General features: G+C 42.5%; 1 protein-coding gene across 2 annotated transcripts in view; it reads left to right on the forward strand.

The window, feature by feature from the left end:
- Positions 1-12,628, forward strand: part of sema4ba (sema domain, immunoglobulin domain (Ig), transmembrane domain (TM) and short cytoplasmic domain, (semaphorin) 4Ba) — a 44,788-nt gene that overhangs the window by 22,491 nt on the left and 9,669 nt on the right. For both annotated transcript variants that reach the window (XM_084017421.1, XM_084017420.1), the window contains exons 2-4: positions 1,081-1,478; positions 11,778-11,938; positions 12,120-12,182. In XM_084017421.1, the coding sequence (XP_083873547.1) occupies positions 1,361-1,478; positions 11,778-11,938; positions 12,120-12,182 (342 nt within the window). In that variant the 5' untranslated portion in view covers positions 1,081-1,360. The remainder of the gene's footprint in view (positions 1-1,080; positions 1,479-11,777; positions 11,939-12,119; positions 12,183-12,628) is intronic.

The raw sequence follows: 12,628 nt of genomic DNA on the forward strand, positions 1-12,628 counted from the left end.
AGCTTCTCTCACTACCTTTTGCTATTGATTGCTACATGAAACTGAATCTCCCGTTAGTGTCATTTAATGTGGAGCTCCCTGTGGCAACTCTAATGGAGCGCTTGCAGTTGTAACTGGGATGTCTGTATTTAATACCTTTCATGTCTCATTATGTTCAGTTAAGCAGAATTGTTGGTATTATAGTAGCTTTGTTCTGATGTTTTCTTAAAAAGTGTTGTGGCATTGTGGATAAAGTACTTTGCGTTTAACCTGTCAGTGATCATGATTTGAAGAAAACTGAACAGCAGGCCTATGCAAATATTTGATAAAGGCTTTGGACACTTTTATCTCCATAAATTCATTTTTGCAACTGCGAGCATGCAGAATACAGCCAAACACTGAATAGTATCTGTGGTTATAATGTATAAACACCATCTCTACAGTAATTAAACTAAAGTTCAAACAAGGAAAACTGAGACAGAAACTCCTGCAATTCCTGTAACGTGAGCTGTTATAACATGTTCTTTAAACTGAAACAAAGATTTCTGAGAATTGTCTATACTTTCTTTCCTGTGCAGTGCACAACAGAGCACGTAGCAGATCAGATAATAACCCCTATTATCTGATCTGATTCTGAGTGTGAGGTTGTTTTGTCGGTAGCCAACTCGATGAAATGAAACTCACCTCTGCAGTTTACTCAACCTCGTCCCGCAGCGAAACTTATCATGTAGTATTCTGTTAATGAACACAGTAGTGTTGCTCATTCCTCTCAACAGAAACTAAAAGCAACACCATTTAACGTCACATCTGTAGTAGCTCTTTTTGTACAGGGTGCACTCATAAGAAACCAGGGCTGCAACTATCATTTTTGTTTTATCAATTAATCCATTGTTTAGTGTATGGAATGTTACAAAATAATGAATTAAAGCATTTTAGTTTGCTAATATTTCTGAGGTGACATCCTCAGAAAAGAAAAGTTTGTTCAAGCTGGTTCAATGAACAATGGTCTCAACTGTTTTAACTCTATTAAAATCATTAAAGAACCCCAGGAACTTGCTTATACAACGTACAAACTTATATGTTGTTCCTTCATCTTCGCAGATCTCAGCTGAAACCCTGCGGTGCTGCGTACGCATGGAGGCTGATTGGTGGAGACTCTCTGTCTTGTTCTGAAGTCACAGATCGTCATTCCAAACCAGCATCATCTTCTGCTGGCCCGAAGGAGACTCCAACGCATAGGCCTTCCCTTCACGGGGCCCGGAGCTACATGGGGAAAGAGAGGGAGAGAAAATAAACAGGGCTTTAAAAAAGACGCTCTTCATGAATTCCCCAAAAACCTGAAAGGCAAATACTGCGAGTTGGCTGGCGGTCCTGAGGAGGCATGTGGACAATGAGTATGGCTCGGCTCTGTCTCCCAGCCTACACTGTCCTCCTTGTTGGTTGCTTTCATACTGTTGTCACGGAGAGCGATGTCACTCCACGCCTCACCTTCGCCTTCAGTAAGTTTCATCAACTTCTTGACTCTAGAATCCCAAGACATTGAAGTAACATCCTCCTACTGTATGGGGTGTTTCTTTCAGTGTTCACATGTATATATCACACTATCTCACAGGGCTGTTATTATATATAAACAGCAGCACTTGCTGTCTCATGTTCTGTCTAGTAGAAGCTTTACATGACTCTGGGAACTTGTATATCAACAGAAACAGCAGCTGCTTCCTGTTAAACTGTTTACTATGTAGTCATTCTAGTTCATCACAACGTATACCTGCACTTTTTTACTCTCGCTTCCTGCCTACGGAACTGATTATGTAATTCCAAATGGTGTCCTTGTTCATTAACTCTGCTCAGTGAAATGGAGCAGTACACTTCATACGTGCCCATTGTCGGAGCTAAAAGGATTCAGATGGGCGAAATGCTGTTTGTCTGCACCATAAGGGTTTAAAATCCATGTGCATCTGCCTGGTGAGTGGCTGCTCCGTCAGGGTGGCTCTCTTGAGAACCAACAGGTCGGACGTAATTACAAAATGAACGGGCCTATTGTGCTGCGATTCGCTCAGGGCAGTCTGACATAGTCTCACAAGCGCTGAGAGTTATTGCCACATAATGTGTGTTGCTGCAGGTTTGCATGCAGGATGTCATAGTCCCCCCCCCCCCCCCCCGTTAAGTATGTCGGGATATTGTTAAATTAGTCTTTTGTGCTGGGTTTCTGTTGGGTGCGGCGTGATTTGCGGTGCCGTGGCCAACTAGTTCCAAGTAGTGATTTTATCATCACTGATGTAATTATTCAAATGATGGACCAGTGCACTCGAGATGACAAGTTTGATTTTGCTAATTTATTGCGCTTTAGTATCGCCATAGAAAATGAAACAAAATGATGGATTATGAGATCAATGCAGGCTGTCAAAGACCGAACCGGGGGGTTAGTGAGTCACGTTCAGGCGTCATTAGAGTCTTAATGCCATGGGATGATTGTGTTGATAGAGCTCTCCTACTAATCTATTATAGACATGGATCACATTTCCAGTGTGGGCCTGATTTTTGAGCCGGGCAAGTATTCAAATAGGTCATCCATCTTGCCTGCCTGAGCCTGTGCCTTCCCTCATGTAGGACCTCTATACCAACAGGTAATCTCTCTCACCTGCCAGCCTCGACAAAGCCCACAGCTAAGGGCCCTGGCGGAGCGTTTCACAACAACACGCCATCAATCACTCACTGAAAAGAAGCCTCATGTTCACACTTCTCCCTGTTTTGATGGAAAGATTTGCTTTTAGGGCGTGCGGCCAATGTTAAACCCCACCATCAAACATGCAAAAACCCACACGTCAGAAGCCTGGAAGAGTAGAGATGTGCTATGGACTCCGTATGAGGCTGAGCGAGGGAGAATTGAACCAGACTTATCCTCAGTCATCAGCTTGTTTTGTGATAGCATTCGTGTTGCTGTTACTTTCAACACATTTCAATCAGGGCTCATCAAGGAAATAACACGGCTTGAGCAAAAGAGGTAGTTACCATCCACCATTCAACTCAACAAGGGGTTCTTTTATCAGGGCTTTCTGACCTTGGTTGACATGTTTAAGGGCTTAGACTTTTAATTTACTAGCTGGTTCATGCAGTTGGCCAAACAAGGCTAGGGATAAAAAAGACAGATCTCCCTGAGACAAACTTGCTGTTCTTCCTGCTGATGAAGGTTAGCTAGGCCTGGTTTTAGAAGCTGTCTTGCTGTTTTAATGTCGGTTCTGCTACACTGACATTTTCCAGCCTCCTGCAGAAGGGCTTTGTCACATTGTGTTTACAGTGCCCAAGCACAATGCTGAGCTGCAGGTCTCAGGGACCTGAACTTTATACAGCAGAAACCACCTGGTCTCGTCACGGTTTCTGGTCCTCTCTGTCCTATCTGGATGCCAGTTAGCGTGACGGTGTGCGTGCCTTGACCTCGGTAGTGTAAGCGGGCTGGAGCTGCTTGGTTACTTCTCATCCTATAAACACTTGTAGACCGACTCTTCTCTCTTGCTCCCTCCGTCCCCCCGGTTCCCGCCTCTGCCTTAATGAAGAGGGTAATCTGCCATGAATAATGAATGGGGATTTGTATGTGTTATGGTGTGAACACTTGTCTGGTTCTCATTATGCGCCTATCAGGACGGCTCATGGGTTCAGGGAGTAGAGCCCGCATCTGCTTTTCTCTCCACTTTTGTTCCAGGCTTTAATGCAGACCATGCTGAATGGCTTAGTGTGTTGGAACACTATTTAAAGGTGCACCTATAAGCCGTTTATATTGCCTGTCTACGCCTGTTGATCCGTTCAGCCCTCTGTTAGACGTCATGCATGTGGACAGTCGTACCTCGTCATTGAGGGGCCACACTGGGAGCAAAGCATTTTTAATTTTTCAAAGGCTGTCATGTGTAGACCAGTCAAGGTTCCCACTTCTGACGTTATTCAAAACAGGTGAAGTATGAAGGTAAAGTCAAACAAGCACAGGAGTTTTTACTGAAGGGACCAGCATTTGTGTCTTGTGTGAAAAGTTGAGTCATTTTTATCGATGACATTATGTCATGTCACACGATGTTACGTCTATAGATTTTGTTGCATTACAAGCGCACTTATTTTAAGGGGTTTCGCTTAAACCGTATCAGAACCGTAACCACACACAAACCTACTGCATCAAGATACTACGCAACAGGCTTCTGCCCAAGCGGCAAAATACTGTACGATCACTAGGACTAGCTCACCTTGCTCATCAAAATTTAACCTAAAATGGTGATAAATGATTAATAGTTGAAATCCTTTTTCAAGCAAAAATGCCAAAACATTTGGACATCTGGATCCAGCCATAACATTGGCATTTTTCTATATTTTGTATAATTTTTTAATTAAATATCTTTTAAGTCACTGATCAAACAAAACAAGCAATTAGAAGGCATTGACAACATTTGCTATATTTGGTTATTATCCAGTTTTACAGCGTGTCAGAGCAATATTAGGTGATTTATATGTATTTTGACATACAGCAGTAAATGCACCATATGGTTATTTTATGATGCTCTAATAGGTAATAATCAGTAAAGCACTGTTAGTGTGACTTCTTCTTCTCAGTGATGGTTTCCATCCTAAATAAATCTGCAGACGTTTATGACACCCACCCTGTCTAATCTGCCGGGGACATAAAGAAATTAATCAAACTTAGCAGACCCTGTGAAAACTCTCACTGCACGTTCATTTTCCAGGTGTTGCAAGGACACTCCAACTGTGCTCCTACTGTAAATACACAGCATGGAGTCAGGCCAGACAGGTCAGAGTGCTGCTGTGCATTTAGAAACGTGTCATGACCTCATGTACGGTCCCTTTGTTCTTGATGGCCCTTGTTCAGAGGACTAGTGTTCCTGATATACCAGCAGGTGGTTTACATTATTGTGGATAATCCGGGGTCAGCTTATGTTGCTCCCTGATCAACAGATTTCTGCGTGGGAAAATTATCCTTTAGAGCAGAGTTGTGGGCTCTTGTACGGATTGCAGTTTTAATAGATGTGGTGAATGGTGTTTTAATTAAATGTTAACACATTAATTTGTTCCTATCCTCCTCGATATATAGCACTTCCTACGCCTGTTATCACTCATCCATGCTGCGTGGATATGTGATGCACATTATCTTTACAACTTCCTAGCATTTACAGTGTGTGCAGCATTTGCAATATGACTTTCCACCCTCTGTTTTCCCGCAGCTGTGTTCAAAATTGCCACCAATCCCAGCATCAGCATGGTGCAGTGGAGACGAAATCCTGTTAACAAGATGCGCTCCCACAAGTTACCAATACAAACAGCAGGCTCACAGCTTGACTAATGAATCTCCTGGTGAATTGACCCTCTTGGCCTGTTGTCTTAATGCCTTCCAGATGCTTCAGTCTCTGTCCCTCAGCTTCCCAGGTCTACTCTCCCACACAATTACCCATTCAGCAGCAGCTCTTAATAGCTAGTAAAATTACTGGGGGATAATTTAGTTAGTGCTCCAATGTGGCCTGTTTTCTGTCTGGATGTCACCAGACAGTCGAACAGTAGTGGGAGTTTGGGCGTTGCTCTGACACTGAACCCAGTGGAACTCCTGTTGGCACTGCGGCTTCCTGCCCTCTCTGCCGGGTCGTAATCACACACAATTGGATTTACAAGGGTCAGTCTGTTCTATCTTAAGCAAAGTCCTAGAAGGAGAACAGTAGGCAGAAGGAAACAAAGACAAGAGATCTGTCCCTGGTGTCTCTTTGCTCTGCCTGAGTAAATTCTTCCTTACTTCTTATTTTCACAAGCTTATTTTAGTTTTATTGATGTATTTCAGCCAAATTGTCGATCCTCACTCTTTCACGACCAAGTTAAATTAACTGTGTCACCTCTGGCACCAGGGATATAGTTTGCCTGACCTTCTCAGTTGTCATTGAATAAGGACACCACAAATTAAGTTCCTTTTAATGAAAAGCTGTACAATGACTACTAGATTAACTTAACAGGCTGTGGATATCTTAAAATTGTTGCTGTCCCGTGACCATGTTCTAATTGTTATTCCTCTACGCTTGCGACGTTATGTTTTCCCGTTGTCCGTCTGTCTGTCTGTCTGGTCCATTCTCATCAATGCGATGTCTCTGGGATTTCTGCAGGGAATTTCTTCAAATTTGGTCACAAATTTTCACCCCGACTCGAAGATGAACTGATTAGATTTTTAAGGGCAAAGGTCAAGGCCAATGTGACCTCATGTCTGTCCCATCACGGTGAACACAATATCACATGCAGATGATTCATTTCTAATCAACTGCTGTTGTGATATTGTGATTAAAATCACGTAGTGTCATTTCTATCTTTCTAGGTGTTTTGGTTTGATGAAATATGTTCTTGCTTGCCAACTTATTTCCTTATATTCCTTGAGAGATGAGAATGTAGGTCATGTTTATGGACAGAAGGCCATAAATTGGGCATCTGGCATCCCTAAAAATGATCCATCCTGAGTATTGCTTGCACTCGATCATTATGAAGCGAGCCTGTCAATTTCTTCTGGGTCATTTGCATGTGAACTACACGAGCACTAATCTTCATGAAATCACAATCTATTTAGACATCATCTTGGCTCAAAGTCAGGAGCTGTTCCTTACTTTCTATGTTGACAACAATCATAGTTTCTAAGTCTTGTTTGCAAGGACAAGTTCACTAACGTTCTCAGATTTGTACTCCGTTGTATGGAGAGTTTGTTCCAGAGTGATTTGCCACTCGTATACAGTATATTTGTTTGCAGCAGTGTTTTCTTGTAAGTTTGCAGCAAGTGAACAAGAACGGCTGCTTTAAATGAGGTATGCAGTCGTTTGATCTCCTGAATATACAGCTGTGAGAGCCGATAAAGGCAACCCCCCTCGTAAGGCAGGGCATTGATTGAATCAGCCTGCTCTAAGAAGGCACTTAGATCTCTGTCACCAAAGGACAAATTACTCCACAGTTCCCCTCTAGAGGGGATGTTCCGCGCTTTTAATTATACTTCTACTTTTTTTGGACTCAGACCCATCAGGAAATCAGCTGTAAAAATGTAAAAGGATTCCTTTAAGCCCAGTATAATTAATTTCCCTCCCAAATAGATTAGAAAACCAGCCTAGGCGACTATTTCAATCCATTTAGCAGTGTCTTTTGCAGAAATTACTTTTAATTACATAATAATGGCAGTGATCTCGTATTGCTTCAAGCTGCGTGCTGTTTATGCACTTCTATAGAGGATCACAGAAGGGCTCTGAACCTAACAAAGCTGCTTTCTGGATCCGAGGTCCAGTAACGATGACATAGTGAGGTGTAAGGTCCTCCAGCTCTGGCTGCTGGTTCCCACTTAAGCGTGAACAAAGTGTAATAAACCTGCTTAACCTGTGACCTGTGTTTCCATCATCAGTCAGACAGACACAGCAAATGCGTTTAGATGTTTCTTCTCTCTTCTGTCCTTAAGTTGCACCGTGTGAAAAAGTGGGAAGGAACCATTAGTTGCTTGCCATTAAACAATGAGTTTATCCAAAATATAAAAAGTGATGTTACTTCATGGACCTGCAGCCTTTTGGCACATGGGACGACTACTACTTATAAACATGAAACACATCGCAAAGTAGTAGTCGTCATTTGAGAAGTAACACATCTTACGTCCTGTGGAAAGGCTTATGTGGGATCCTGAAGTGTTGGACATCTACTTTATACTAAAGATGTCTTAAAGGTTCCCTTACAAGATATAAAAGCAAGCTGGACAAGAGGTCCAACGAAGACGAACTACGGTTACTGCACGGTCGCCATCTTCAGTAGTTGACATGAAGGTCACTTGGCTGCCCTTTCTGACACCCCGACTCTGTGGCTGCAGCAGATGCAAGCCACTCCTCCACTCTTAAGTGTTTTCCTTTGAACGGTCTTGTCTGTTTCCCCTCTTTCTGATGCGCCACAGCGTTTCTGGGGCTGCAGTGTCATGAAATGGCCCCTCAGGAATAAACCTCAGACAGTCAAACAACAATGGAGGGGATTCTTTAAGAGACTGTGGCGTATGCAGAGAGGAGAGTAAGACGAGTTCAAGAAGGGTACGCCCGCTGGCTTGTGATGATGTTTTAGTGTTAGCAGTCTGAACGGTGTTCGACCTCTAGCAGTTATTCTGTCTGGGTTTAGTGGTCTCGGGGCGACGTTGCTGCTTATGACGTATGCCACTCATGTCCAGAATGTCTAAAAGCAGCAAATCCTCACATTTCAGAAGTTGGAATGTTTGACATATTCGCTTGATGCCCATGCGATGAATCAATCATCTCTCTTTCAGTATGGTCCATGTCAACATACAATGCTGCATGTCCTCAGATCAAAGTTTGGAGTAGTCTAGATAACAGGAAGTGAAGGCTCGGGAGGAAGGAAGGCAGACTTTGCTCCTCCCCTTCAGCTTTCTGTGCGTCAGTTCTCAAACTCCCTTCGAGCTAGCAACTCTGGCAGCGGCATGCGCCAGTTATGTTGACTTGACCGATGTACCAAGCTACGAACAGCTAAGCGTCTGTGTTTTTAATTAGTCCAGTGAACTCCTCCAGAGCTAAAGTATAGACGGGCTTCACCGCTGGGTCACCGACCGTCAAATTATGTTTTTCTTTTGTTTTACTAAACGTCTCGTCACACAGTCGACATACCTTTTTTTAAGGTTTTATGCTGAGTTTTCTTTTGTGGGGAATCAGCCATATATCACGGGGCTTGACGTTCCATCGAAACAAGTTTCCTCCCGACACTATTTTGCTGCCGCACCACAGCGGCTTCCAAATCTCAGCACCACCCAAGACCATTGTGATTGGTTGAAAGAAATACAAACAAGCAAGAGTGTTTTTTTCCCCGACCCCGGAGATGCGATATACTGTAGCCAGACCCTTCCACTGTGGAGAAGGTGCTGGCAAAGCCAGACTAAGTTTTGTGTAAGAGTCTATAGTATAGTATAGTAGATAATAGAGTCCCCTTTCCCCCTTTATGACGGTAAAATGAGGCTATAAAATATTGATTAGAGAGGCTTTCAGTATAGCCACATTTCAAAACTGCCAGAAAATGGTGTTGAAAATAACATTTAACAATTCCCTACCCTTCGGAGCGACAAAGCTTTGCAAACCAATAGGTCTATACTGAAAGATGGTTAATGTTTCTTGAAATTATAAATTGAAAGGTTGCAAATCCTCCTGGTTCTCTTTAATGATACTCAATTAGGGGCCTCATTGTTTTTCTTCGTAAACTGTGGCTGCTGAGTATGACAGTGGTGATCTGACTCCGGGGAATCATTGTGTAGATATCCACCTCAGTGAAAATCCCTCAAAGCTTTTGTTTTGGTTCAGGATTTGGCCTTTGTCTCTCTTTCTCTGTCTGTAAATCACCGTTAAATTTCTCAAGACTCTGTTAGGAGTGAGGGGGGAGGGCAGCACTCTATTTATCCTGTGATGATAGTGAAAAGGAAAGAAAACAGTCCCAGTGGGTCCGTGTACAGTACAGAACACCAGAGCCTCATGTGGTTTTACTGACAGATTTAACTACAATATGGCTCTCTGTTGCCGCGGCGATGGGCTGCTATTAACACGATGTTTTCCCGAGGGAGAGGAAGTCTCAACCTCCTGTGCCGTACCTCTGAGGTGAGGTTATACCAGGTCATATGTACTACTGGGTACAGACCACATAGTGTGCTTATTGTACAACTTAATGACACCTTCCTCTATCTGGACTGGATTAGTTTTATTCCAGGAAGTGCAGTAATTGTAATTATTCCCACCGGCATCTGTGGTTAATCCAGAATGGATCTGCCATGCTTGTGATTCTTATAAGCCTGGGAAGTATAAATACTACTGACAATTGTAAACACTCTTTGGCTGAATATAATGAATCCTTGTGTTTTTGTTGACTTGCAGATTGGAGGTGCGACTGTCATTTATTTTCGCCTGAGAGACTGTAAAAAAGTTGTTAGGTGGTAGATGAAATTACAAAAGGGGAGAAGGGTATTAATTTGTTTTTGCTGGTGTGGAATGTTTTTTTTTGTTTGTTTTAAATTGGGTTATATCATCTTAAATTTGAGTTTTTGGTAGGAGGAAGTTGCTGGTTTTTTTAGCTAAGAGGAGGGGCTAAAGAAAATAATGTTAACTCTGGGGAGGGCCTTGCAAGGGAAAATAAAGTGAAAGGAAATGTCCAGCCTCACTCCTCACCAGGTCATTTTTGTACAGTCATTAATATATAACTCAAAGAGAACAACATTCCTCCGCAAACATGAAATCACATCAGTGAGAAAAACAAATATTAGACGACCATCCTCCATACAATAAATAGATTTCTTTGGTCTGTTATTTCTAAAGGTCCCGCATCAGAACTTAGGTCACTCAAGTTTCCATCGGCTCCCTGCTTCTGTTTATGCTGGCACGCAATTAAGGCAAGTCGTTCAAGCTGGGCCAGCAGTGCGAGCCTCCGGGCTGTTGAGAATCTGACATGCACATGGGCCTTTAAAGCGGTGATTAGGAGGGGTTGATGATTTAACCCTTGGCTTCAGTCGGGGAGGTGTTATTGTGGTCGGAGCAAATCGTTCACTTACAGTTGGAGAAATATGAGGAATTTTCTCCCTGTTCTTGACTTTGCTCTAACGAAGAGCTGACAGGATTCATAAGTTGCAGTTTCACCCACAGAAGCAACGGCACATTGACTTCTATTGATCAGTTTTCTTTTTTTTTGCTGGGTGCATTGAATACTGCATGAAGCCCAGATCCTTTCCTGTGCTGTATACTTTAATAGGTATAGTCCTTGAACAATGTCAGCAGTGAAATGAGCTGAAATGACCTCATCGTGTTTATTCAACTAAATGTATGTTTTTGGAGCATCCTGGTGGCCTAGAGGATTCAGATGCTGACCATGTCGTTGCAGCCAGAGGTTGCATTAGCCAATCTTTATTTAATTTTTTTTAAATGACAGAAACATGTCTGTCATGGAGACTTCGGAGCATATCCGTGACCATCATGGATTACAGAGCAGTGCCGGGGGATTTTCTCCCAGAGAGGGTTTTCAGGGTCGGTAAATCCCATGAGTCTACTATGTCCAGTCTCATATAATCACATCTAGCATAAGGAGTCATGTCAGGACAAAAAAACAAATGTATCTGCTTCTGGTGTGTCGACATGAAAAGGTCGGTGTTGTGTATCTTTTCTCTCTGTGCCCCTATAAATGCATCATCTGTGAGCTTGTTCCGTAAGCTTAATTCAGTGTTTGAAAACAAACACAGTCAGTACAGTGTGCACTATGTTTGTGCCACTGTGATAGACTGAAGAACTAACTTCCACAATTCACAGCATATTTTGATGTAATGAAAGGTTAAACGCCTACAAATAGGGATTTGTAGGCGACAAAACAACATTTTCACTACACTCTCCCACTTGCTTCCCCACACAAAGGGAGGCTTGCACTTGAATTAACACACATAGGAAGCTTCATGAAAATTCATCAAAAGAAGCTTTGAATCATAAAAAAATATGACAGTACATAGTGGCTAGGTCCGATTCACTTAAATTGTTTCTAAATAGATAGACGATGTGATGGGAATTCCTGGGTGTATTTCTGTTTTTCCGATGAAATCTAAACTCATGAGAAACAAGACAACTTGTTAGTCTTGTCAGGTGTGTCACATTGAGCTAGTTTCTAAATTACTCAGGTGTACATCAGATATTACAGCCACACAAATGCTACATATTCAAGTGTCTTTCTGCATTTTAGCTCATAATGGTCCATTTTCACACCTTATGTCTCCTCTTCTGTCTGTTCCTGTCCAGATGCAAAGGAGAGGACGATCAGACGTTTCTCAGTGGGTGGAGTCTTCAACTACACCTCCCTCCTCCTCAGTAAAGAAGACAACACGCTGTACGTCGGCGCTCGGGAGATTCTCTTTGCTCTCAACCTCACTGACATCAGTGCAGTCAAGCTACAACGAAATGTAAGAGCCAAGCGTCCGTAAACTGCAGTATCACATCCCGTTTATTGCATCAATATGAGTGTGGTTAAAGGATCCTAGAGGTACATTATGAATTTGATTTGGTCCCAGAAGTCCAATGTGAATACAACACACCTCGCTGTATTATACCTCCAGTGTGTCTGACTGTGTTTCTCTCCTGCAGCTCATGTGGAAAACTCCGGAGAAGAAGAGGGATGAGTGCAGTTTCAAAGGCAAAGACCTGCAGGCAAGTGAACTTTAGGTGTAAACGCTCAGGTAGCTTAACTCAAACTGCATTAACATGACTGCAGGTTTACCTTACTGCTCAAGTTCACCATTGTTGCAGAGCACTTTGGAAACCCAGGACAAAACCTTGGGCATCTCCTGCCAAGTTGTAACTTTCCATTCTACAACATTGGATTTTTCCCTTCCTTTGAAAACAAACCGTTCTTCTATTGCACTCTTTCTTTTGTAAGCTTACTCCACTACCACTATCATATGCAAACATACAGACCCAGAACCTTGTGAAACCTTTCTTAAGACATTTTCCTCTGGAGGGAGCACATTAGCAGAAGAAATCAGTTGGTTTTGAATATTAAAAAACAAACTCAAAAAAGGAATGCACTGAATTCTGAGTGGAAATTTAATTTTAATCATATAATTTGCAATACAAACACTCTAATTTGACAATTT

This window comes from Eutrigla gurnardus, assembly GCF_963514095.1.
Source record: "Eutrigla gurnardus genome assembly, chromosome: 9".
Lineage (NCBI taxonomy): Eukaryota > Metazoa > Chordata > Actinopteri > Perciformes > Triglidae > Eutrigla > Eutrigla gurnardus.